Source organism: Protopterus annectens, chromosome 8.part0 (assembly GCF_019279795.1).
Source record: "Protopterus annectens isolate FY-2018-M chromosome 8.part0, PAN1.0, whole genome shotgun sequence".
Lineage (NCBI taxonomy): Eukaryota > Metazoa > Chordata > Ceratodontiformes > Protopteridae > Protopterus > Protopterus annectens.
This window is the reverse complement of record NC_056741.1, coordinates 230,179,483-230,206,240: the sequence shown is the minus strand read 5'-3', so window position 1 is coordinate 230,206,240 and position 26,758 is coordinate 230,179,483. Positions and strand designations below refer to the sequence as shown.

Sequence of the window (26,758 nt, the reverse complement as noted above, 5' to 3'; positions counted from 1 at the left end):
GGCTTGCCTGTGAAAGCGCTGTGGGGTGAACACCTAAAACCCTCCTACCACCCCCCAGACTAATGGTCTTGTGGAGAGGTTAAACTCTACTCTAAAGACCATGTTAAAGGCATTTGCAGACCCATTTAAGAGAGAGTGGGACAAATATTTGCCCCCTCTGCTGTTTGCATACAGAGAGGTACCCCAGGAATCCACAGGTTTTTCACTCTTTGATTTGCTGTATGGGTATAGGGTGAGGGGGCCTTTAGATTTAATTCATGATGAGTGGGAGGGTGAGTGTGAGTCCCACAAGGATTCTGTTGTGGCATATGACCTAAACCTCAGGACAAGGCTTTGGGAGCTCACAGGCTTGGCCCAGAAGAAGCTGGAAGGTGCCCAACAGCAGATAAAGGTCTGGTATGACAGGAATGCTCGAGCATGAGATAATGCTGTGGCACATCAGGTTATGGTGCTTATTCCTGTCAGACACAATAAGCTGCAGGCAGCTTGCGAGGGCTCTTCAAAGTGGTAAGGAGGGTCAGTGATGTTAATTATATGGTCAACCAGCTAGGCAGGAGGCAGGGGTACAAATTGTACAATATTAACATGATGAAACCTTATTATGATAAGGAGGTCTTGGGCAGACTGCAAACGGCAGGGTTAAGCCCAGTAAGTGTCAGGTGGGTATGGCAGAGGTCTCCTATCTGGGACATAGAGTGGGGAGTGGTAAGATCAAAACCAGAACCTGCCAAATTGGAAGCTATTCAGGTGTCGTCTGTCCCTGTTACCAAAAGGCAGGTGAGGGAATTCTTGGGGACAGCAAGGTACTGTAGAAAATTTGCTCAGAATTATAGTACAATAGCTGCCCCTCCTCACAGATATGATGAGGAAAAACAGGCCAGATAGGGTAGTGTGGACCCCAGCCTGTGAGCAGGCATTCCAAAAACTTAAAGGGACATTGGGAGGACCCTGTGTGTTAGTTAGCCAGTCCAGATTATAGCAAATAATTTGTTTTGCAGGTGGATGCTTCAAACCATGGGGTGGGGGCTGTACTCAACCAGGTTTCCTCAGAGGGAGAAGAACACCCAGTTGTATATCTCAGCCATAGATTAAAACCCATTGAGGAATGTTATGCAGCTGCAAAAAAAGAATGTCTAGCCATAGTATGGGCACTACAGAAACCTCAGCACTATCTGTATGGAAGGACATTCATTGTGTACATATCACAGTCCCTTAACATGTCTACATTGTGCCATCCAGCAAAATGCCAAGTTATTAAGGTGGAGCCTAGGATTGTAGGCATATGACATGACAGTGCAGCACCATAATGGGGTCAACAACACCAGTGCAGATGGGCTCTCAAGTGAGGATATAGATTAATGTATTCCCAGACAGGCTCATTTTTCTCAAGCAATGTTTTTCCAGGATCACTTGAAAAACTAACTTGAGTTTTCAAAGGAGAGGAGAGATGTGATGTTATGAGGTAGTGTCATCTGTGCAAGGGAGAGTACATGTGTACAAATGCCAGCATAGCTAGCTGCAGTTTTGTAAAGAATTTTATGTTAATTGACTATGACACTGATTTGTACAGATGTTTGAGTTAAAAATATATTTTTAAAGTTATTTGTGTTAAGAATGCATCAACAGTAGGTCCTGCTGTACAGAAAAAAATGTATGCATGTATATTAGGTTGTGTTATTGTAACTGATCAAATGTGTATGTTTATCAGAGAACCCTGGAATGGCAGAAAGTTTGAAATTGTGGTATAGCTTTCAGATGCTGCCACAGATCTTAGCAAATCCCTGTGTGTGTATTGTACCAGAGTCAGGTGACCAGAGGTGATGTCATTCTCTAGCCCGCATCTGGTTTCTTTGGAACCCTCGCAGCAGCACAAGAATCTGACAAGAAAGATGTCTGACAGGACATATGTCTCACGCATCCACACAGACAGACAGAGAGACATCATCTAGCTTTTGCTGTGGTAAGACACTCAGCACACATCATCTTGCCTTGCTTTAGTAAATAGTCAGGGAACAGTAATTCTTACTTAGTCAGAGAATAGTTTAGTATTTTTCTGCATCTGCGAGAAACTATCCAGCTGTATTATTTTTTATATCTCTGTGCTTGAAATTCTATTTATTGTATTCAGTATTCTTCTGTTTTCTGTTTCATTGTTTATCATTAAATATTTGAATACCTTTCATTGTGGCTGGTCCTTTAAAGAATACTTTTAACATCTTGAGAGTACTTATGCTTGTTTTACTGGCACTGTGATTGTTCCTGAAATCCTTGCTGCTTTGGTCACACCCTACCATTTGTATTTGTATTCATTTTAAACAGTATAATTGGGTACCATTTGTAAGAGCCTTGAGGTAGCTGACTGGTGGCAGCATAATTACCTGAGTCTGGGCAGAAAGGGGCACAGCTAGTAAATTTGCTACAGCTTTTCCCAGGTGTGTATGTGTGTGAGAAACTCAAATACCCAAGTGTGTGTGTGTGTGTGTGTGTGTGTGTGTGTGTGTGTGTGTGTGTGTGTGTGTGTGTGTGTGTGTGAACTACTGGGAAAAGGGACACAGAGCTCCAAAGTGGTCATTGTGGAGTTTTGTGTGGGTCTGGAGAGAGAAAGAGAGTCAAGCCCTAGGTCTGGAATGTGCTCCCTATGTGCTCTTAAGGGAAATTATGCTTGGTGCAGGACCTGCATCTGAAAATACTGTGTGAATTCATCTTTTCTCTTAGTGACCGTCCCTCACTGGAATCACTGGTGAAGATTGAGTCTCCGTGATTGCTGGCCCTGAATAGGGACCCATCACAGATGTCATATGAATATTATGACAAGAGTTATGACAAATTTGGAGATGTTAGATAAGAGAGTGTTTTCAGGCATGTTGCATCTATGTAAATATAGAAGTCCAGCTCTATTATTTAGTAGGACATGGAAGATTTTGCATATTAAAAATTGTCAAGTTTTGGTTATGGACAAATGGATACGGAGGACAATCTGTATAATGTCTTAAATATTTTTTGTAAGACTACAGTTTTATGGCACATATGACTTTTGTAACTATGTCTACATATCAAGTGTAATGTTGTAAATATGTGTAAATAAGTCAAAATATGTGTAAATAAACCCCCAACTCTTTTCAACAAATGCCATTGGATCTTTTATGTCTAGCTGAGCTATCACCAACTCAGTCAAATGAGACATTGGTTTAATGTCTCATCTGAAGGATGGCATACTCAGGGCTGCATCATCCCACTTGAGCTGCACTGCACTGTCAGCATTGGAAAATTAATCCAATTACCTAGGGGGAGGTAGGACCCACAGCCTCCTGATCTTTCAGCATCAACATTGAGTCTGCTGATGGTTTAGGCACTAGCACTGACAATGTAGTAGTTTCATCTGTTCTGCTTCATTTATGTTTACAGTAAGTTCACAGTTAATGAACCAATGTTTCTTGTATGTTAAACCATCTTTTTAAGTAGATATTTATTGTACTACTGACTCCTTTTCAAACTTTCCCATCTTTGCCAAGAGTTTAGTAAATTAAGGCAGCAAGTTATTGCTTGCAACCTCTAGTTTAAACTCTTACAGCTAACAGTCATACACAGCAGAACACAATGCAAGGCACTTAACCAGACAAGAGACAGCTGTCTCTCTTAAAACAGGTACCAGAATTGTTGGATCTTGAGTGGTTAGCAAACACCATATTGACAGAATAGTTTATTGTTTAATCCAGTCTAAACTGGATTTGTCAGGATTAGCTGTTTGACTCATTCATTGCAATATTCAGAATTTTGTTTGCCAGGAAAGAGTTGTGCTAATAGGTATTACCCATCTCTCCTAGTTTTATCAGTAGTGTTATCTGTGAGTATTGTTTTAATATTCATTTTGTTCCTGGAGACATAGCTGGTTACTCCAGACATGAAAAGTGTAAGGTATGTGTACAGATGGCTTTCTTCCTGATATATTGATCTTGCTACACTTAATCTATATTTATGTTTGAGCAAATCACTTAATCAAATCAATGATCCTATAGCACACCTGTAATAAGGCACTTGTGTCTAATAAGTATTATCCAGGTAACCAATAAACAATAAGGCATTCATTTTAAAATTTAGTTTTATGATTTCTAGAACAAACAGAGATTATTCAATGCACATTCACTGCAATAATTCAATCGGTTCCCTATAAAACCATATATTTGAATCTACTTCATTCCAAATAATTGCTCATAAAAAAATCTTAGCTTTATGAAAATCTCTTTGCTTCTCCTTATGCCCACTTTGTGCATGCTAGACTGCTACATGCACAAGGGTTATTCTGCTTTTGAAGTTTCAATTACCTTGAGGCAGTTGCAAAACTAATCTCAGAGTTAGACTGTTGTATCAGCAATTCAAATAATTTTAATCTGCTGCAAAAGTGTACAAATGCATACAAGTTCACAGAGAAAAGTCACCCATTCACAAAACTGGGATTGAGCAAATGCTGTAATTTGTTTTGAAAGGCTCACAGTTATTCTATATATAGCATCAAATATATCCTTGTTTCAGACCATAAATAGTAAGCAAAGCATGTACTAAGAGCAGTTAGCACTTTGTAAGATGTTATGATAATGCCCAGTGTTTCTTTCAGATCATTAGCTGAAGGCATGCATAACATTCTTACTTCATATATGTATATATATATATATATATATATATATATATATATATATATGTATGTATATATATATATATATATATATATATATATATATATATATATAGATATATATATATAGCCTTAATCTTGTAACCACAGGAAAGCAAACAAAAAATATTCATTATCATAACACAAGAGAAAAAGAAGATTCAATACTTTTTATGCAAACACTGAATATGCTGCAAAAGAACATAATTGAAGCTTTCAAGCTACCTCCTCACACACACACACACATACACACACACACACACACACACACACACACACACACACACACACACACACACACGCACAGATGCATACAAAATGCACACACACACACATGCGCACACACACACACACACACACACACACACACACACACACACACACACACAGACACACACATGCATACAAAATGCACACACACACACACACACACACACACACACACACACACACACACACACACAAATACTTCAGCACACAAACACATACATATAAACATAACTTATGTGCACAGAGAAACACAAACACATGGACACACACAGACCCATACAAAATGTGCACACACACACACACACACACACACACACACATGCATACAAAAGGCACACACACACACACACGCACACACACGCACACACACACACACACACACACACACACACACACACACACACACACACACACACAGTCTCATAAAAAATGCACACTCACATACTTAAATGCACATCCTTTATACACACACACACACACACACACACACACACACACACACACACACACACACACACACACACACACACACACACACACACACACACAAACACACAAAAGCATACATGTATACTTACACACTCATGCATATATGTGAACACATACACATGCATACACTCTTCTACTGTCCCCTATTCCTGACTGCCACTGATGCCTCATCATACCTCTAAGCAATAAGCATCTACATATTGTAGTATATTCACTTGTATTAGCTTTTTATTTTATCTGTCTCTCAGAGCAAATCTGTTTGTACTCCTTATTAGCTATCTATAATATCAATATGAGCAGAAGATGACTGACTTTAACAATTGGCTTAGTTTTTGGTGTCATTCTAGGGGGGCAAAATCAGTATGGGAGGACATGGCTGACAAACCACATTGCTTTGCCAAGCATGAACTGCACCTATCCCCTTTCAGGCTTTCAGATATTGGTTAAAAAAATTGTCTATGTGGAATTATTCAAAGAAGCACTGTACATCCATTTCAGTGATTGCACAGAGGCTGCTGTGCATACCAGAAGTAAGTCCAAAACTAACTCAGAAAACACACCACCCTGGTGGAATACAAAATTACACAGGCTGTACAAAAAATAGTTAAAAATTAGGAAGTCTAGCACCAAAAAAGATAAACATTCTTGTCATCAAACTCGGTAGACTACTATGAGAACTAATTAAGTTCAACAAAGCAAATTTTGAGGGAAAGAGAATGTCACAGGCCAAGGACAACCATGAGGACTTTCTAAAACCTCAAAGGCAGCACACAACAATGTAATGAACTGTTTGTAGATGGAGTCATGTTCATGGAACTGGGAGATGCAGCAAATCATCTGGCTGACAAATCATCTGCAGCTTTACCCCCAACTCTCTCACCCCAACTGCCCTTAGGAAATACTATCTTAATATAATCCCTTCAACTATCAGTGGGGAACATGTCTTAGATGAGCTCCCTAAGGCGAAGACTACAGCTTTGATGGACTCTGATAATATTCCAGGATGCCTCCTAAATACCCTGAAATATGGCCTATTAGGGCCACTGTTGTCACTATTCAACCATAGCCTGCATACAAGAATCATACCATGTGAATGGAAGATTGCAACAGTCAACTCTCTGCATAAAGGTAGATCATCGACAGATCCCAGACATTACAGACCCATTAGTCTGACTAGTCGCATGTACAAAGTCATGCAAATAATTTTCATGGAAATTATTAACAATGATATAGGAAACTTTCAAACTCTGTACCCAACACAGTCTGGCTTCATCAAACATAGATCATGCCTAATGAACATGGTGGACTTCTTTATGAAGGTCACCAAGGCAATAGATGAGGGCAAAATTATGCATACTACCTACCTTGACCTAGCTAAGCCATTTGATACAATAGTCCACTTAGACATTATTAATACACTTATGGAATTAGGCATAAATACCTTTGTAACTAGCTGGATAGCCAGCTGGATGTCAGACAGGACCCAGGAAGTTAGGATTGGAGAGACCACCTCCAAAAAAGAGGTTGGTCACCAGTGGTGTCTCCAATGTTCTCTGCTGGGTCCATTCCTTTTTGGCATCTATTTTTCAAAAATCAAGGCCAATATCAAGGGACTCTGACTTACAAACGTATCAGATTTTTGCAAGGTAGGAGCAATAGTAAACCAAAATAAGTAAATCCACGATTTCTTTTAAGTGAAAACTTCATTAGATAAAACAATGGTTTCCCATTACAACTTATTAAAGACATTTAAAATCATGTGATGCCCAAGCCCATGAAGGATATCCAATCCATTTAAAGACATCAACCACCGTTTTTCAAAGTGTATCCTGTATAGTCAAAACTTAAAAGCACAGCAGAACAGCAACCATAAATATTCCACATCTGATTGATCACTTTGTACCAGTGACAAATAGATATTTTAAAACACAATCAGATATTTTATCTGTTAAGTGCCTTCAGTTTTAGTAACAAGTGATAGAAATCTGCTTGTTTAAACCTGGTCAGCTACTAGCATTTAGCAGAAGCTGCCAGTAGAGTTCCTTCTTTTCCAACAGTAATGGCCAAGGGCCAGCTCTCAAACTTGGTGTCAATTGTTTCATTATTAGGAATTTAAAAGTATGTCCCTGGTTATTGTAAAGATGCTTAAACAGGGCCTTAGTCTTTTTTTTTTTCTTTTTTATTTCATATAAATGCTCATACACCCGTTGCTTACATTTCTGCTCCGTTTTCCCTATGTAAAACCCAGGATGTAACTGGCATAGGGCTATACATACTACCCCTGATATCTCACAATTAAATTTTCCTGAGACTTTAAAGCTATAATTATGCAACTGTGTATTGTTCCCCTGTATACACCATATTACAATATGAATACCTACCACCTTTTTTTATTCCAGTTTTCTTAGGTTTTCCACTATACTGCCGTATGCTTTCAAGTGTTTTTCATATTCCTTCCTTTGTAAACAATAGTGGGTTTGTCGCCCACATTTTCTCTAATCTATTTATCATCTTTTAAAATGGACAGATTTTTCTCCAAGATCAACCTAATATTATAACTGTCTGTGGTATAAATAGTGATGAAGGAATTACTAAATGACTTCCCTTGTTTGTTCTTCATAATAGAGATATTCAACCCTAGCTCATTCATTAGTGTTATCCTATTTATCATGTTATTTTTAACATTTAAAATAGGAGCAAAAATTCCTTTCTCTTTTATTAATTACTTCAGTCATCAAGTTATTAACCAGGTGACCCAGGTATCCCCTTTTAATAAACATTTCCTTCAAGACCATGCATTCATCTAAAAATTCTTCCTCTAAGGTGATCATACTGGCCGCCCTGACAAACTGTCCCTTCACCACTGCCCTTCTCTGGGTGATAGGTTGAGTACTGGAATAATGTAAAAATGCATTTAAATAGGTGGGTTTTCTAATAATCTTAGATATAAATCTATTCCTGTGAATTTCCGCAGTTAACAAAATGTCCAAATATGTAATACTAACTTCCCCTATGTCATGAATGAACCTCAAAAAGTTAGTGCTTTGATTTAGGTAAGCTAGAAATTGGGGTATTTTTTCTTTGTCATCATCCCAAACAAAAAAAATATCATCCAAATATCTGATGTACACTTTATATGAGCTCATAATATTGTTATTGAGCAAGAAATTCTTCTTCCATTGAATCATAACAATATTTGCAAATATTCGTCCACAGCGGGAACCCATTGCCATTCTCTTTTGTTGTAAGTAATACTGTCCTTCGAACATACAAAATATTATTTTTCAAAACAAGCTCTATTAATTCTTCAGATACATTAATTTTATCCTGTGAGATTCCCTTACTAAATAAAAATTCAGTAAACCGTTCGACTCCTAACTGGTGGGGGATAACGGCGTAGAGGTCTTTAACATCAGTTGTAATAAAGATGTAATTTTCTTTGTATTCTAATTTGTTAGTCTTACCCATGAACTCCCAAGAGTCCCTACAAACATGTTTTTCCTGTAGGACCAGGTATTTCAAGTTCTCATCAAGGAATTTTGCACACGGGTAAGTGATGGACCCATGTGCATCAACAATTGGTCTCATTGGGGCATTCTGGATGCTCTTATGTATCTTCGGCAAACAAATATTACAGGGACAATAGGGGTTATAACATTAAGCTAATTAAACTCATCAATGTAAATCTGTTGCTGAATAAACATGTCATTTAACTGATTTCTAATATTTCCATATGCAATGTTAAGTTTGTTAATTAAAATCCGATCATAGGATTCTTCACCTAGTATCCGGTTTCATAATTCTAAGGTTACTATTCCTAATTTTTTCTAAAAAATTACATTTGTCCTTGGTCATGTTGTTAAATGTATCCTGCCTAGAACTAAGCATGTTCCTAATATCTAATTCACAGAGTACTGGGTGAATCGGGGGGGGGGGGGGGGTTAAAAGTACTCAAAATTCTTAAGCCAGTCATCGCCCTAGACATATCATTAAAAATGACAGTAAAATTCAGCTTTCTGATGTATTGTTTAAGTTCCATTAAAACATATGCAATATCAACTTTTTTGATGGTACAAATGTCAAACCCTTGGAGAATAAATCTCCATATTGTGCATCTATAGGTAAAGATGAAAAGTTATAGATGTTAAAGTCCCCATTGGTGTTGGTCACTATGTTACAATCAGTAACATTTATATTATTGCAACTGTCTCTGTCTGTAATTTCACAATTTAGTGTCGACTTAAATTCTTCAGCCTTTGTTTCATTCTGCCATCTCAGTCGACCTCTCTGTGTGGGTGGAATGTAGTTCCTCAATCTCTGTTGGTCGGCCTGGTTCACTTGTCTCTTCCTTAAGAAGAAAATCATTCTATATCACTCAACTTATAAGTAAGGGCACGGTATCTAGGTCCAGGGAAGTCATTGTTCCACTGTACTCGGTCATCATGAGACCAATCATTGAGCATATGGCTCTTTTGGTATGTACGTAACCAGGTACATGCAACAACTGGAACGTCCACAGAGATTCCTAACAAATAGAATACAGAGTTTAAACACAATGTCCTATACAGATCACCTCAAAGCCCTTGCTCTATACTCTGTTTCCAACAGACTGCTGAGAGAGATTTGATCCCATTTTAATGGACCTTTTGCATGTTTGCAAAATGAACAGCACTAAAACTACTAGATGTAAGGATTTAAACTTTGCCTGCAACTTAAATAGGACATGTTGGAGGGACAGGTACATATATTAGAGAATGTACATTCCCTTCCCTGACCATCTTCACATGCAACCTGAACCAGTGGATGGGAAATCAAAATTTCACTCCTGGTCTGATACCTATGTCTCTGATGAAAAGAGGCAGCTGGTAAATCATGCCCTAACTAACATACACCCTTTAAAATAACCTCTAAGGCACAATAACTCATGGGAAACATTTTGGTTGGATGATTAGGCTTACAAAGGCAGCAGTGGTCATTAGCCTAGTATACACCTATGAACCTATGCCGCAATTCCTTCAGTATGTAGACTGAGTAATTTAATGTCCACTTACACTGTTTAACTAGATAGTTTAAACAGAACGTTGTGTATTTTTTACTTGAAGATGCCCCACAAGATGAAATGAACTCCTATTTGATTGTCTGAGTTTAAAGTGCCTAACTTTAAGTTAGGCACTTAAGGCAGTGTTTCCTGCCTTTCCTGTTAAGTGGTATAGACTATTTGTAGGCTTCTGAGCCCCCAAGCCCTTCTGTGTTGGAGGGAAGCCTTCTAGCTTAGTTTTTTTTCTTATAACTAGCCAGTTTTCTAGTTTCAGCACTCAAATCTATTTCTTTGATCTCAGCACTTGTTCAGAAAAAAAAAAAAAAAATTGAATCTGCTTTTACTGTACTTGTGTTTCTACCTACTTTTTTAACTTTTGCATCATCTTAAAAGTACTCAATTGTATTTATTACTGCTTGGTGTAACTCATTCTAAGCCTTTTGGTTTAAACACTTGGGCTTCGGACCAGTTGTTTTGCACTGAGAGGGTTTGTGGTCTGCACTGTAGTGGTAGAACAGGTAGCTTACATCCTTCTAGGTTGGGAACTGCTGATTGAGGGCTCAGTGTCTGTTATTCTAAAAGTGTATTAATTCTGGTTTAAGCACTTGGGCTTTCAGGCCAGTTATTTTACATTAAGAGGGTTCATGGTCTGCACTCTTGTGGGAGGAGAGGCTGGACTCTGCCCTTCTGAGCTGGGAATTTCTGGTTGAAGGCTTATAGTGCATGCATATCTGAACTGCTTCTTACTGAAGTTGGTGCGCCTTGTTTGCTGTGGCATAGACTGGATTCGGGCCTGCTGGATCTAGCTTTGCTTGTGTAACTTGAGCACTAATCCAGGCATTCTCTAAAGTATTCAATAGTATTTATTACTGCTTGGTAGTAACTTGATTAAAGTGTAGCTATCATTCTAAGTCTTTTGGATTAAGCACTTGGGCTTCAGACCAGTTGTTTTACATTAGGAAGGTTTGTGGCATGCACTGTGGTGGCAGGACAGGTAGCTTTCATCCTTCTAAGTTGGGAACTGCTGATTGAGAGCCCAGTGTCTGTTATTCTTAAAGTGTATTAGTTCTGGTTTAAGCACTTGGGCTTCAGGCCAGTTATTTTACATTAAGAAGGTTTGTGGTCTGCACTCTTATGGGAGAAGAGGCTGGACTCTGCCCTTCTGAGCTGGGAATTTCTGGTTAAAGGTTTATAGTGCCTGAATATTTGAACTGTATCTTACTGAAATTGGTACACCTTGTTTGCTGTAGCATAGACTAGATCCAGGCCTGCTGAATCTAGCTTTGTTTATATGCTTGTTGTTTGTTTGCTTGTTATTTCCCTGGAACACTAATTCCACCTAATACGCGGCTTCTTAGCACTTCTGTGGATCACTAGTGATATCTGCATTGCTTACTGTACTTATTTCCTTGTTTCACTTGAAAGAAAGTTACTGTTTGTCATTTTTGCATTTAAGTTACCTGTAACACATTGCACTTAAGTTACCTGGCACTTGCTCACTAAAGCAATTATATAAGTCAGCACTAAAAATTAAAAGCACTACACCCTCACTCCCCACTGGCCCTGGTTTTCAATTATTAAAGAATTCCCAATATTATTCTAGCATGTCCAAAGGTCAGTTGTCAATCTCCTCTCCGGTCCAGCTGGTGAATATGGGAATCTTGAGGCACTGTTACAGCTGCCTCATGTACACAGACAACCCTCTCCTCCTCCCAGCAAATTCCAACACATGTGAGAGATGCAACCATATAGCCAAACTGGAGGCTAAGCTCTCTCAACTCAGTACTGGCATAACCAGTCAGGAGGAGAAGGAAACCACACTCACTACAATTCCAGTCTCACATAGACCTACCATGACAGCAAACCAAACACATAATCACACAAAAACATACTCGGAGGCTTTAAATAAAGATCTGCCGAAGCAGCAGAGACCTCCAAAGCAGACACCCAAGCAGCCGCTACCCCAAAACAAAACACATGCAACACATATCTCACAAAGCCAGTGTGCCAAACAGTCACAGCCCTTAAGACTAAACAACACACCTGATACACTTGTAATAGGTGACTCTATCGTCAGGCACACTGACGTCCCGCTCACCAGGCTGAACAAGGAGTGGGTCACGGTGAGCAGCCTGTTGGGCGCTAGGATCCGCCACATAATACAAGCACTCAGGTCACTCCAAGGCAAGTACAAATATGACTCAGTCATTGTCCATGCTGGTGTGAATGACCCGAGACATACCTCCCTGGACTACATGAAAAGAGACATAAAGGAGCTCTCTGAGCATGTAGCCCAGGCCAGTATGACCTTGACCTTGAGTAGCATCTTACCCTCACCAAGAATGATGCCACAATACGAAGACAAGATGATCAATTTCAACAATTGGCTTAAGTACTGGTGTCATTCAAAGGGGATCCAATGCCTGTCATCTTGGGATGATATGCTCGACAAGCCACGATGCTTCACTAGGGATGGCTTGCACCTCTCACCCCTGGGCTTTCGGATATTGGCAAAGGCTCTTGCTACCCCCATAGTGCCTTTTTAGGCAAGGCTCAAAAGACAAACCTACCTCCATAGGTATCACAAGGGATAAGAAACTAAGAGTAATGCTACTCAATGCCAGAAGTCTAAACCTCAAGATGCACGCACTCGAAACTCTCCTTAGCATGGAGAACATCGATATCTGTGCAGTAACAGAAACCTGGTTCAGGGCTCCCAAGAGCACACCAGCACTACCAGGTTATACCTCATACCATGCTTTTCGGCCCCAAACTTGGAACGAACCACAAAAGGAGGGGGAGTATTGATATTCATCAAAGATACCCACACCTCCAGGTTGGTGGCAAAGCACGAAGCATCAGAGACTATCCATGTGCAACTAACAGTGGGTAAAACTGCCTTCCAGTTTATAGCCTGCTACAGACCACCCTCCCAAACCCAGGAACCCCACTCGGCCTTCCTGAGAACACTGGAAAATATGAAGGTCTCTCCAAACACCATTATATTGGGCGACTTCAACTACCCAAACATAGACTGGGAGCATTACTCTAGCTCCAACACCCTAGCCCAAAGGTTCCTAGAATTTATAAACTCAAATGCTATGGAACAACTTGTTACCACTCCCACAAGAGGGGAAAACATACTGGACCTGATCATCACCAACATGGGGACTCTATGCTCCAGACCAGAAGTGTATCCCTCACTGGTAAGATCAGACCATAAACTAATCTCACTGGATATTCACATCCCGACCCCACCCCCTGCCCAGAAAACCACAGTGAAAAACTTCTCTAAAGCAAATTTCACACTCCTCAAAACTGAGGTGGAATCCTTCAAAGCCCCCAGGCCTGTGGAAAATACGGCCCAGACCGCAGAATCCTTTATAAACGCATTCTATGAACACCTTCAGGAATGCATGGATCATGCGATCCCAAATAAAACCAAGACCCAATCCTCCAAAGGCAGACGTCCTGTCTGGTGGACCCCAGCCATAAACAAACTATACAATAGAAGGAGGAAGCTACTAAATGATAGAGCAAAATCCCAAAAAGGGAGGCATCACTGATCAGTATTAGCAAAAAACTACGGGCACACATAAAATTGTCTAAGGCCAGCTTCGAGAGAAAAATTGCACAGGACACTAAGGATAATCACAAGGCTTTCTTTAGTTATGTTAGGAACCTGGGTGGGAATTCCCAGATATGCTCAGAATTAGTCCAAAATGACAAAAAATACACCAAACCCACAGACATTGCCAACATCCTAGCTGACAGGTTCAGCGCAAACTCCCCCACCAAAAGGGCAAATATCTATCCCAGCAGAGTGCTGCCCCCCTGACATCTCAGATGCTCAGGTAAGAGCCACCCTCTCCAAAGCAAAAAACACAGCATCAATGGGACCAGATGGTGTCCCGGGCTGCATCCTACATGAACTCCAAGAAGAGCTAAACCCAAACATAAAACTACTGTTCAATCTCAGCCTTACTACAGGATATGTGCCCAAAGAGTGGCGTACAGCAACAGTGGTCCCTCTCCAAAAAGGTGGTGCCTCAACGGATCCTGGAAATTATCGCCCCATAAGCCTGACTAGCTTGATCTGCAAAGCTATGGAAAGGATCATCATGGACCTCATAAATAAAGATATTGGGGACCTACAAACACTGGATCCTACCCAGTTCAGCTTTGTTAAGGGCAGATCCTGCCTCTTAAACCTGGTTGATTTCTTTGAAACAGTCACCAAGGCCATTGATGAGGGGAAGGTGGTCCACACAGCCTACCTGGACCTCGCAAAAGCCTTCGATACAATACCCCACTCGGACATTATAGATAAGCTCACCAGCTTAAATATAAACTCCTATGTCACTAGATGGATTGCAAACTGGCTCAAGGACAGAACCCACATGGTTAGAATTGCTGGAGCCATGTCAGACTCCAAACCAGTTACAAGTGGTGTCCCACAAGGCTCAGTCCTGGGACCTCTCTTGTTCGGTATATATTTCTCGGAGGTACAGGCCAACACGGAAGGACTGTGGCTGACCAAGTTCACAGATGACTGCAAACTGGGTACCATAATCGACTCTCCAGCCGACACAAGCATCCTCCAAAAGGGCCTCATAGAAACAGACAACTGGTGCCAGAGCCATGGCCTCAAGCTAAATGCCAAAAAGTGTATAGTCATCCCCTTTTGGCAAAAACAAAGTGCCCACAAATTACCACATAGGTGGTAATCCATTAAGTACAGAAGAAGTAATTGGGGACCTGGGGACCCAAGTTGATAGCAATCTCTCATTTGACAACCACGTGGCCAAAGTGGTTAGAAAAACATTTTATATAGCCCACCTAATCATGAAGGGATTCACATGTAGATCAGGGGAGGTCATCGTGCCTCTTTACTCATCCCTCATCAGGCCCATAATTGAGTACAATGCCCCTTTTGGGATGTACCTCACCAGACACCTGCAGCAACTGGAAAGACCCCAAAAGTACCTCACCAAGAGGATCAAAGGGCTCAAACAGATACCATATGCTGCCCTGTTAAAGAAACTCCAGCTCTACTCAGTGGCATACTGCCTGTTCAGAGGCGATCTGTGCCTGACGTATAAAGCCATGTCCAACCCGAAATTAATGGACATGCTGCACCTCAGAAAATCCAAATCCCATCGAGCTACGCGCTCGAGAGACTTGAACCTCAGCACTGAAATAAATAGGACATGCTGGAGGGACAGATTCATAACCCAGAGGCTCCCTTCACTCTGGAATAAAATCCCAGTCCAGGTTAGGCAGAGTCCCTCATTGACTCTCTTCAAGAGGAATCTTGATGAGTGGATGGGAGATCGTAGGTTTACCCCGGGTATCACTTCTGTGTCACTGTTAGACAGAGGCACAGTATACTAACCTCGAAAAAGGGCATAGCAAAATAAATTTAAAATGGGTGGCGAAAGCCAAACACATTCTGGCTAGGCTTATAAATGCCCTAGGGCAGATAGCCTGGTATGAACCTATGAACATATTTGGCTAATGAGTATGTAGTACATGCTATAGAGTAAAGCTAGGAAAAATCACTAAAATGACCACTTTTTTTCACTTAGAGTACTTGGGTATGCAATATGTTTCCAAGCTATGTAAAAAGAACTGGCACCCTAAAGTGCATTCTAAAAACACTTAGGTTAGGAAATCTAAACATATAGTTAAAATATTCAGGGGAAATAACTGTTGCTCTTTTTTATAAGATGTGTGTGTATGTAAACAGACATTTGACAATATAAAAGGCAGAATTACCTAGGTTTATGTTGACATAGAGGAAGTAACATAATTATAAGGCCTAAGCTGAAAAAAATGACAACATATGATCACATATGAATGTTACGTTCTTATCATCCACAATAGCTAGCTTTTATGGTCTGAACTTTTTGTTGATTCACTAGATGGATATAGGTTATATTACTTGTCTTAATGTATACTGAGATGCATTAATGCATTGATACTGCAGCCTTGTTGAATGCTTTAATTAAAAAACATTGTTGACAAATTCGATCCATAATACTTCTGAAATAGGAAATGACACATATACACAATCTGCTCTTTTTCCTGACTTAATTGTGCTATTAAGTGCAATCCTTAATTATCATCTGTCTCCGAACAGCCACCACTTTATTGATAGTTTTGCACTATATAGTTTACATTATAGCCTTCCACTGTACTGTTCCTATACTTCTTCCAGCAGATAGTTTCATGTCTTGAGCTTACATCTGTTTGGAGAGGAATTAAACTTTGACAGCTATTAGAAAAATTATGCATGTCGAGTGCCATATCAATCTAGTATCTGGTATATTACTTGCGCAGAAATTATATGCAAATGTATCCAATGATTTATATACTATACTAAATATATATATATATATATATATATATATATATATATATATATATATATACACACACACACACACACACACACACACACACACACACACACACACACACACACACATACACACACACACACACACACACACACATACATATATATATATATCTGTATAATACACACACACACACACACACACACACACACACACACACACACACACACACACACATATATCTATCTGTATAATATACACACACACACACACACACACACACACACACACACACACACACACACACACACACACACACACACACACACACACACATATATATATTGTATACTCTGCACTATATAAGCTATATAAGATATATGGTATACTATATTTTTATTAACAACTTATGTAGTTGATAGTTAGAAAACCAACACCCCACCTTTCAGTTCATATTTCTCAGCAATCCAGAAAAATGTTATCGATTTAGTGAAAGTATTTTTAGAAAGTACATAACATGTCATTCTTTCTCATGAAGTTTAGTAGCATGTAGCATTTAGCAGACATTACTGACTAAAAATTAATCCACAAGGAGCTATGCACTGGAAAAAGTCATATAGTAAAAATCTGAAAGATGTTATCTGTCAAAAAGAAGCTAAAGCAGCTACACTACAGGATTAAAAAGGCAGTTTGGTAAAATTAACCAGCAAGGACTTACCTTTTTTGCTGACGCATATAAAGTAAGTCTCTCTCTTGCTTCCTTTCATTGATTTTCTTCCATCCAAAGTACATTTTTCTCCATGACCTACATAAAATTCCTTCAGCTTTTGATGAAACAGGATTTTGTGACATCTTGACCTCCGCAGAGGCTTATCTCGTCCTGTGGTGGTTAGCCCTCTGCTCCAAGTAGTTGTCCCCCCAAGTCTTAATAAAAATAAAAATAAAAAGTAAAAATAAAAATAAATATATACATTTGTGTTAGCACATTTCCTTTTTTTATTTTTATTAACTTTCTTAGAATGACAGTTATATATTTCATTTATTTATGTCCATCTTCTTCTCTTCTTTTCTTCTTAATTATTGTTTCTAGTGTAGACAAATATCTTAACATCTCATTTTCCTGCTTTGGCTGCAATTTTCAGAAACTATTATAAACTCTTAAGTTCTGTATCATCTAAAATAAGATATCTTAACATCATGCTTTCTTTTGTCCTGGCGTATCTGACACTCTTTTCCATTTCTTATGTCTTCTGCTATCATCTTTCCTTTTTCCTTTTCTAAGCTATTTTTCTCTTTTCTGTATGCTATATGCAAGAGCAATGCATGCTACCACACATGAGATTTGACGTGTCCCTCCTTTTTAATGATAGCAGCACCTAACCTGTCTGGCTGCATACCATCCCTAGATATTTTCTTTTCATCTTGAATACATTCTATAGTTTAAGGGTGAAATGGGGAGGGCGAATGACCAGGTCATAGAATAAGAGAACATTTGAAATTATTCTAAAGCATTTTCACAAACAAAGTAAATAAATAAATATTCACAAAACTAAAACTTACATTTACTACTGCTGAAATCCGTTCACAAATGTTATAGGTGATAAGATACAAAAATGCAAAACGTGTGTAAAATAAAAGACAAAATAATTTAAGATAAACTGGACTTAATGAATTATAAAAAGATGTAAGAGTGGCTTGGATGAGCGAAGAAAAAGGAGATTTGAGCAAATTGAGGGATGTTGTAGCAGAGCGGCAGAGATGAAAATAGTTATGGGTACAACCCAGGTGACCTGAGTTTGATTAGAAGTTCAAGTGTCTAACAGAACTGACAGGAAGAAACAGAGATAGAGAGAAAGCGACAGAGACAGAGAGAGAGAAAGGGAACACTGGAGACATAGTACCTGCCTGCCCCTCTTTGGGATGTGGTATAACTGAGTGTACACTTGGGGAACATGCTCAGAGTAGAACATCGTTCCCAGTGGAGACTGGAGAAGCTGCCTACCATGCTTTGCTGTGAGTGGGCAGGAACTGTCACTGTTCAGATGATTTACACCCCTTGCAGAGAGAAAGACAGCCCAGTGCTAATGCCGTTGCACATCCCACTTCTGAAGGATGTACCTGCATAGCTCTCAACTGTCCATATTTTTGCAGAATGTCCAAGTTTTTGACTCATTTTTTTGGTCTGATTCTCATAAAATGGTAGTTTTCTGGAAAATCACTGGCAAATCATTGACGATTGAAATTAGAAAATAATGGCAGACGTGACTTTTCAGACTTCGTATCCTTCAGAAAATTCATGCTAATGCAAAACCAGTTATTCTACCAACTTTCTACATTTGTAAGAGCAATATTTAAAAAGTGTTTCTATTTCTGATTTTTGATTCCCCCCTTTATGTGTAGGTCTGTCCAGATTTCTTTCTCTAAGACTTGGGAGATATGGTTACCTTTGTGAAAAGTGGCAAAATTAGGGTAAGCCGTTCATCTGGACTTGACAGCTACCTTACTTCATAAAATCCAGCTCTTATCAAATGTGGAGTGAATATTAAATTAGGATCCCCAGGCAGGTAATTAGAACATGCAGGCAGGATTAAATTGGTCACAGAGTTCTCACCTAGCCTAGTGATACCTAGCCGTTACCCCTTATGGAAAAAGTAGACCGAATGGTAAACCTTGTGGAAATTTTGAGCAGGTCCAGAGGAAGGTTAAACATGCTTACTTGATTCTGTAATTTCCTTTGCTTATACAAGATAATTATATAAAAATATGCATCATACTTACAACTGAAAGTATGTCAATAGATATACACCAATATATGTAGACTAATCAATTCATGCCTTCACATAAACTGGCACATTACTTCCACGTACCCACATTAACACATATGTTAAAATGCATGGGGCCAGATTCAGAAGACTGGTGTTTATCATTTTATTTTGTTATTCTTTGTTAACCAGGTGGGTGAGAGCTGGTCCTCGGACCATTTTCAGTAATAACCCATGTATAGTAGGCACAAAAGTTCAAGCAGAAGATACAAATACAATATTTCAAAGATTACACAACTGCACAAAATTTAGTTATACAACTATTACACCAGCTAAAATCGTCAGCAGAAAAGAAAAAAAAAACATTTAAAGTACCAAGAACTCATGTAAATGCAGTAACACCTGCATAGAAAAGTCCATACTGAAGACACACTGTTGTCAGGAGATAAAAAATAAGTATGACCATAGAATTAAAGAGAGAGTAGAAATTTGTAAAAGAAAAAAATCCTTCTAGGCCTTTGGATATTGGCAAAAAACTTTTCAACCCCTAGAGTGCCTTTTTTAGGCAATGCCAAACTGAAAAACCTACAGATATACCTGAACCTATGAAGGAATATCAGAAGGGTGGCACTGCTCAATGCTAGAAATATTAACAAGAAGCTCCACTCCCTGCAAGCCTTCACCTCCTTGGAAAGTGTAGACATCTGTGTAGTAATGGAGACATGGTTTAAAGTTGCTGTGAGTACCCCATCAATGCAAGGTTTTAATGCCTTTTCCACTTTTAGACCATCTACTGCACAGGAGGGAACTAAAGGTAGAGGAATTTTTGCCTCTATTATGACTAATCTCACGTCCAGATTAGTTAAAGTGTATGACCCACTGGAACTCATACATGTGCAATTCACCATAAACAAGGTGTCATACCATGTCTTTGCAACATATAGGTCCTCCCTCCATGTCACAGGAAACCCATACTACCTATCTCAATGTACTACAGTCCCTCACCATTCAAACCAATACAATATTCATGGGAGATCTCAACTATTCCTCTATAGATTGGGAATCTTACACCACTTCTAATGCACAAGCCCAGTGATTCCTAAACTTTGTTAATACCTACTTCCTGGGACAGTTATTCCATTCTCCTACCAGAGATACAAACATCTTTAACCTCAAACTCAAGAACATTGGGGGGCCAATGCTCCTCACCCAATGTAATATCTTCGCTCATCAGATCTGACCTTAAGGCACTATTACTTGAAATAAAATTAAATCCAGGAATCCAGCAAAACCAAAAATCTTTGGGAAGTATTCAAAGGTTAACCTCCCTCTACTAAGCAATACTTTGGCTAAATTCCAAACACCCCCAAACCCAGTAAACACCATAGAATACAATGAGCTATTTACACAATCTCTGTATAGCCATATTGATATCTGAATGGACCGAGCTGTACCTGCTCATACTAAGAATAAGACAAACTCAAGAGGCAAGACATCCTGGTGGAATCATACTACCAATCGGTTATGCAACAAAGAATAGGAGGAACAAAGCCCAACATACTAAAACCCCCTGACCAATATAAACAGGCATCTAAGAGGGTTTATTAATACTTCAAAGACTAAATTTGAAGAAAAAATTGCTTCTCGGGCAAAGCTTTCTACAGCTATGTTTGTAACCTCAGAGGAAAAACACAACAATGCACAGAACTTATTGTAAATGGCATCACCCACACTGAACTGGAGGCCATTGCCAACCTTTTGGCTGACAGGTTCGGCTCAACCCCCCCCCCCTCCAACTCCCCCATGATAGTCCAAAGGAAATACCGCATACCACAATCCCCCCAACCATTACTAGGCAATAGGTCATTAATGCACTTTCCAGGGCCAAAAACAGTGCATCAATGGGCCCCAATAACATTCCAGGATGTTTAATAAATAGCATGAAACATGACCTCTCTGGTCCACTTGAATCACTTTTCAACTGGAGCCTTCATTCAGGTTTTGTGCCCAAGGAATGAAAGATGGCTACAGTTATTCACCTGCACAAAGGAGGTCCAACTACTGATCCAGGCAACTGCAGGCCCATAAGTCTTACCAGACTCATATGTAAGATCATTGAAAGAATTATCATGGCTATGATACATGAGGACATAGGTAACATGCAAATGCTGGACCCATCACAGTTTGGCTTTGTTAAAGGAAGGTCATACCTATTAAATCTGGTCTATTTTTTTGAGAAGGTCACCAAAGGATTGGATGAAGGTAAAACTGTGCACACAGCTTAACTCAACCTGGTCGTGGCTTTTGATACAACATCCCACTCAGGCATTATAGACAAGCTCACTAATTTAGGTATAAACCCTTTTATCACCCACTGGATAGCCAACTGGCTCACTGATAGGACCCAGGAGGTCAAAATAGGTGAGGCCACCTTCACCTAGAAGCCAGTCACTAGCAGAGTCTCCCAGGACTCAGTATCGGGCCCGCTTCTTTTTGGTATCTATTTCTGTGAAATGAAAGCAAATGCTAAAGGTTCATGGCTGACTAAGTTTGCAGGTGATCGCAAGCTGGGGGTTATCATCGACTGCCCTGCAAACACTAGCATTCTTCAAGAAGACCTAGCTTTGACTAACAAATGGTGCCAAAGCCATGGTCTTAAATTCAATGTTAAGAAATGCATAATTGTAGCCTTTGGGAAATCAACCATCCCACCTAATTAGCATGTTGATAATACACCCCCTAAGAGTCAACCCAGTGGTAAGGGATCTGTGGACACATGTAGACAGTAGCCTTACCTTTGATCACCATGTGGCAACAGAGGAGAGAAAATCCTTTTAGTTGTGTAACTTATAAGTAAGGGTATGGCATCTAGGTCCAAAGATGTTATTATCCAACTGTACTACTCCCTTATCAGACGACCAATCATAGAGTACAGTGCTCCCTTTGATATGTACCTGACCAGGCATATGCAGCAACTAGAGTGACTTTAGAGGTTCCTTACAAAACAAATACAAGGCCACGAATCTACTTTATGAAGACTGCCTTACAGCCTTCCCACTTTACTTAGTCTCCTAAAGATTGCTGAGGGGTGATGTATGCCTGGCTTCCAAGGCATCTGCAAACCCCAAACTTATGAATCTTCTACATATTCATAAGTCTAAAAGTACCAGAAATACAAGGCCTAGGGACACAAATTTTGTCTGTGACTTAAACAGAACATGATGGAGACACAGATATGTGCCCCAGAGACTGCCCCTCCTATGGAACAGGCTTCCCATCCATGTGAAGCTGAGTCTGAGCCTAGAACACTTAATTTGTGGAGGAGAATAGAGTGGTCTACACTTTCAGAGGCCCTACATGGATCAGTGAAGACTGGCCTGTTAGCCAGCCCTTTTCCATAGCTTTGAAGGTTCTTTATATGAAAACATAAATTGCTCTGAAGTTTTTATATCCTCACTTAAAACCATGCTGTGGGTCAGTTAGGAGGCCATAGTTACTGAAGGTGGTCATAAACCTGATAATAAATGAGTTTTTTCAAAACTGTTAGTGACTGGACAGAGGACAGAAGATGAGTAAGACTTAAGAATGGGTATAATAAGAGAATGCTTGAAATGGGCTGGTATAGTACCCACAGTGACTCTGTGATTGAATATATAGGCATGTGGTTTGGAAAGTTGTTTAGGACTTATTTTAGAAATGCTGTGAGTATGCCACTAGGGTTTATGCTTTGCTTTAGTGGTGAGTTCATCAAGGGCTTTTCTGGCAGATTTTGATGAGATTTCTCTGAAGTAGAATGGGGGAATGGAGCTGGGGGGAAAGGGGTGAGGAAGAATGAGGTTATAAAGGGTGGGGTGTTGAACTGGCTTCTGCTGGAGGGAGCAGAGATAACAAGAAACATTATTAGCTTTTAAAGACACTGAGGGTGGATAAATTACTATGTTGATTTTGTTGCTGGATATAGTAGTGACAAAGTATGATATATTATATATAACCTTCTAAAAGTGCTTATGCCATATGGTTATGGTTTGAAGTTTTGAACACAGTTTTGTTGTTTTTATTAATAAAGTACAGGAGTGACAGACATTTTATAAAGTGTGTCAGTCCTCTCTAGATTGAGAGGGCTTCTATTGATTCCAGGCATGGCATCTATATGAAAGGTAGTTTTTTAAGTTAGTATACATGCCATTGGGCATTTTTGTCCCCTAAAATCCTATGTTATAAGGAAGTACTTATCAAGTATGGTCTTGATGAAGGTAATACATATGCCAAAGGAGAGTTTTGCTCATTTGACTGACCAGTCTATTCTGCTTATGTCAGAGAGGACTGCATCTCTTTTATTATCTGATATAGTTCTGGTTTCAGTTATGATGATGGTGGGATATGAGGAGCTCTGAATGATAGAATTTCATGGATAGGTAGGTGGTAACTGAGGGTGTTAAGAAAATAGAACATTCCTGAGATACAGTTTAGAATGTTGGTAATAAGTAAGACACGGAAGGAGTGATTTCCAGTGCTTGGGTTGGGTTTTGATAGGTTGTACTTTGTAAATTAGTAATTGAAACAGACTCTCAAGTGATTACTTTGTACATGGCTGGCAGTGATGGGCTTCGGTCCCCATCAGTGCAAGACATCTTAGTCAGTGGATGGCAACCTGCCATCTGGGTGTCTAATGGGTGATGGTAGTGCATTTGTGCAATCACATTTAGGAGCTGTAGTGTCAGCTCACCATCACATTTGGTGTCAGAAGACAGTGCACCTTTACATTTGATGGGAGTACACAGCAAGTTACTAGGTTGGTCTTTACCAGCACCATAGCTAGGTCATCTGGTACCCTGTATCAAATGAGGAGCTGGGTTTGCTCAAGTTTTTACTGAATAGGGCTTTAATTATTTTATACAGGATTTTAAGAGAGCATCTTGTGGGTAATCTTCTCTAGTACTGATGTACTTTTTATTTTATTTTATTTTTTTTATTATTCTTGTCTTCTTCATTTTTCATGTTTTTTATAATTGTAAGAATTATGTTAAGATTTTTTACTTTCATCGTTTAGTTGACTTTTTAAAAGAGTTTGTATTTTCTTAATCTGAACAGTTAAAATTAGGCCACTTTTGCTAGTAACATTGATTTCCACCTGGTTAGTTATAATCAGTGTTTTAATTTATTTTTAACGCTTCTGAATTATTTTAACTTTTTTTCTAATAAAACTGATTTAAGTGAGAAAAGCTGCCTTTTTAATGTTTATGGGGGCGCTGAATGCATCTTTTGTATATCCAATGCCTTTCTGCACACTTGGGTTAATAGGAGGTGTGGTCTGTGTTTTACTTTTCTTTTTTCTTTGAAAATAAAGGTAAATTTAGTTCTATTTTAGTTCTATTTTTTGGATAAACTAGAGTGTTTGGGGTAGTCTGTGTCTTTACTTTGCATGTACAGTTTGCAAATTTTTGCTTTATTCTTTAGCAAATAGAATAGGTACATGGTCTTTAGGGGGGGTTGCATTAACTTTGATGTTGACCTTAGGATGTAAAGAAAGTGTAGCTGACACAGCTTACTGGTAAACTGTAAATGATGTGCCACAGGTATAAAAAATATATAAATAGTGCAGGACTTTACTGTTATGATGAATATAGATGTATGTCGACACACACACACACACACACACACACACACACACACACACACACACACACACACACACACACACATATACAGTAGATATAAAAAGTGTACACACCCCTGTTAAAATGCCAGGTTTTTGTGATATAAAAAATCAGACCACAATAAATAATTTCAAAACTTTTCCCACCTTTAATGTGACGTATAACCTGTACAATTCAATTGAAAAACAAACAAATCTGTTAGGGGAAAATATAAAAAAAATAAAAAAAGTACAATAAGCTGGTTGTATATGTATGCACACCCTGAAACTAATACTTTGTTGAAGCACCTTTTGATTTAATTACAACATTCAGTCTTCCTGGGTAGGATTCTATCAGCATGGTACATCTTGACTTGGCAATATTTGTCCACTCTTACTTGCAAAAGCTCTACAAATCTGTCAGATTGTGAGGACTTCTCTTGTGCACAGCCCTTTTCAGGTTACCCCACAATTTTTCTGCTGTTCCTAATTTCCTCCACCTTAACTAAAGCCCTAGTTCCAGCTTTAGAAAAGTATCCCCAAAGCATGATGCTGCCACCACCATGCTTCACCGTGGGGATGGTGTTCTTTTGGTAATGTGACGTGTTGTCTTTGCGCCAAACGTACCTTTTGGAGTTGTAGCCAAAAAGTTCAACCTTGGTCTCATCAGACCATAACACATTTTCCCACATGCTTTTGGGTGAATTAATGTATTGTTTTGCAAATTTTAGCCAGGCCCGGATGTTTTTCTGTGTAAGAAAAGGCTTCCATCTAGCAATCCTACCCCATAACCCAGACATATGAAGAATAGGGAAGAGTGTTGTCACATGTAGCACACAACCAGTACTTGCCAAAAATTCTTGCAGTTCCTTAGTGTTGCTGTAGGTCTCTTGGCAGCCTCCCTGACCAGTTTTTGTCTTGTCTTTTCATCAGTTTTGGAAGGACATCCAGTTCTTTGCAACATCACTGTTGTTCCAGATTTTCTCCAGTTTTTGATGACTGTCTTCACTGTGCCATGGTATATCCAATGCTGTGGAAATTTTTTTGTACCCTTCTCCTGACTGATATCTTTCAACAATGAAATCCCTTTGATGCTTTGTAAGCTCTATGCGAACCATGGCTTTTGCTGTTGCAGGCAACTGAGTAAATGTCAGGAAAATCCTACTAGGACAGCTAAACTTTATTTGGGGTTAATCAGAGTCTCTTTAATTGATAGCAGGTGTGTACCCAAGAAAACTGAATGTTGTAATTAAATCAAAAGGTGCTTATTATTAATTTAAGGGTGCGGACACTAATGCAACCAGCTTATTGTACATTTTTTATTTTTTTATATTTTTTCCCCTAACAGATTTGTTTGTTTTTCAATTGAATTGTACAGGTTATAAGTGACATTAATGGTGGGAAAAGTTTTGAAATTATTTCTTGTCATCTCATGTTTTTATATCACAAAAACCTGGCATTTTAACAGGGGTGTGTACACTTTTTATATCCACTGTACATATATATATATATATATATATATATATACACACA

General features: G+C 39.1%; 1 protein-coding gene across 1 annotated transcript in view; it reads right to left on the bottom strand.

The window, feature by feature from the left end:
* Positions 1 to 26,758, bottom strand: part of LOC122808719 (transient receptor potential cation channel subfamily V member 5-like) — a 917,417-nt gene that overhangs the window by 528,153 nt on the left and 362,506 nt on the right. The window contains exon 2 of the mRNA XM_044079711.1: positions 17,547 to 17,752. Coding sequence (XP_043935646.1) covers positions 17,547 to 17,680 — 134 coding nt within the window. The 5' untranslated portion in view covers positions 17,681 to 17,752. The remainder of the gene's footprint in view (positions 1 to 17,546; positions 17,753 to 26,758) is intronic.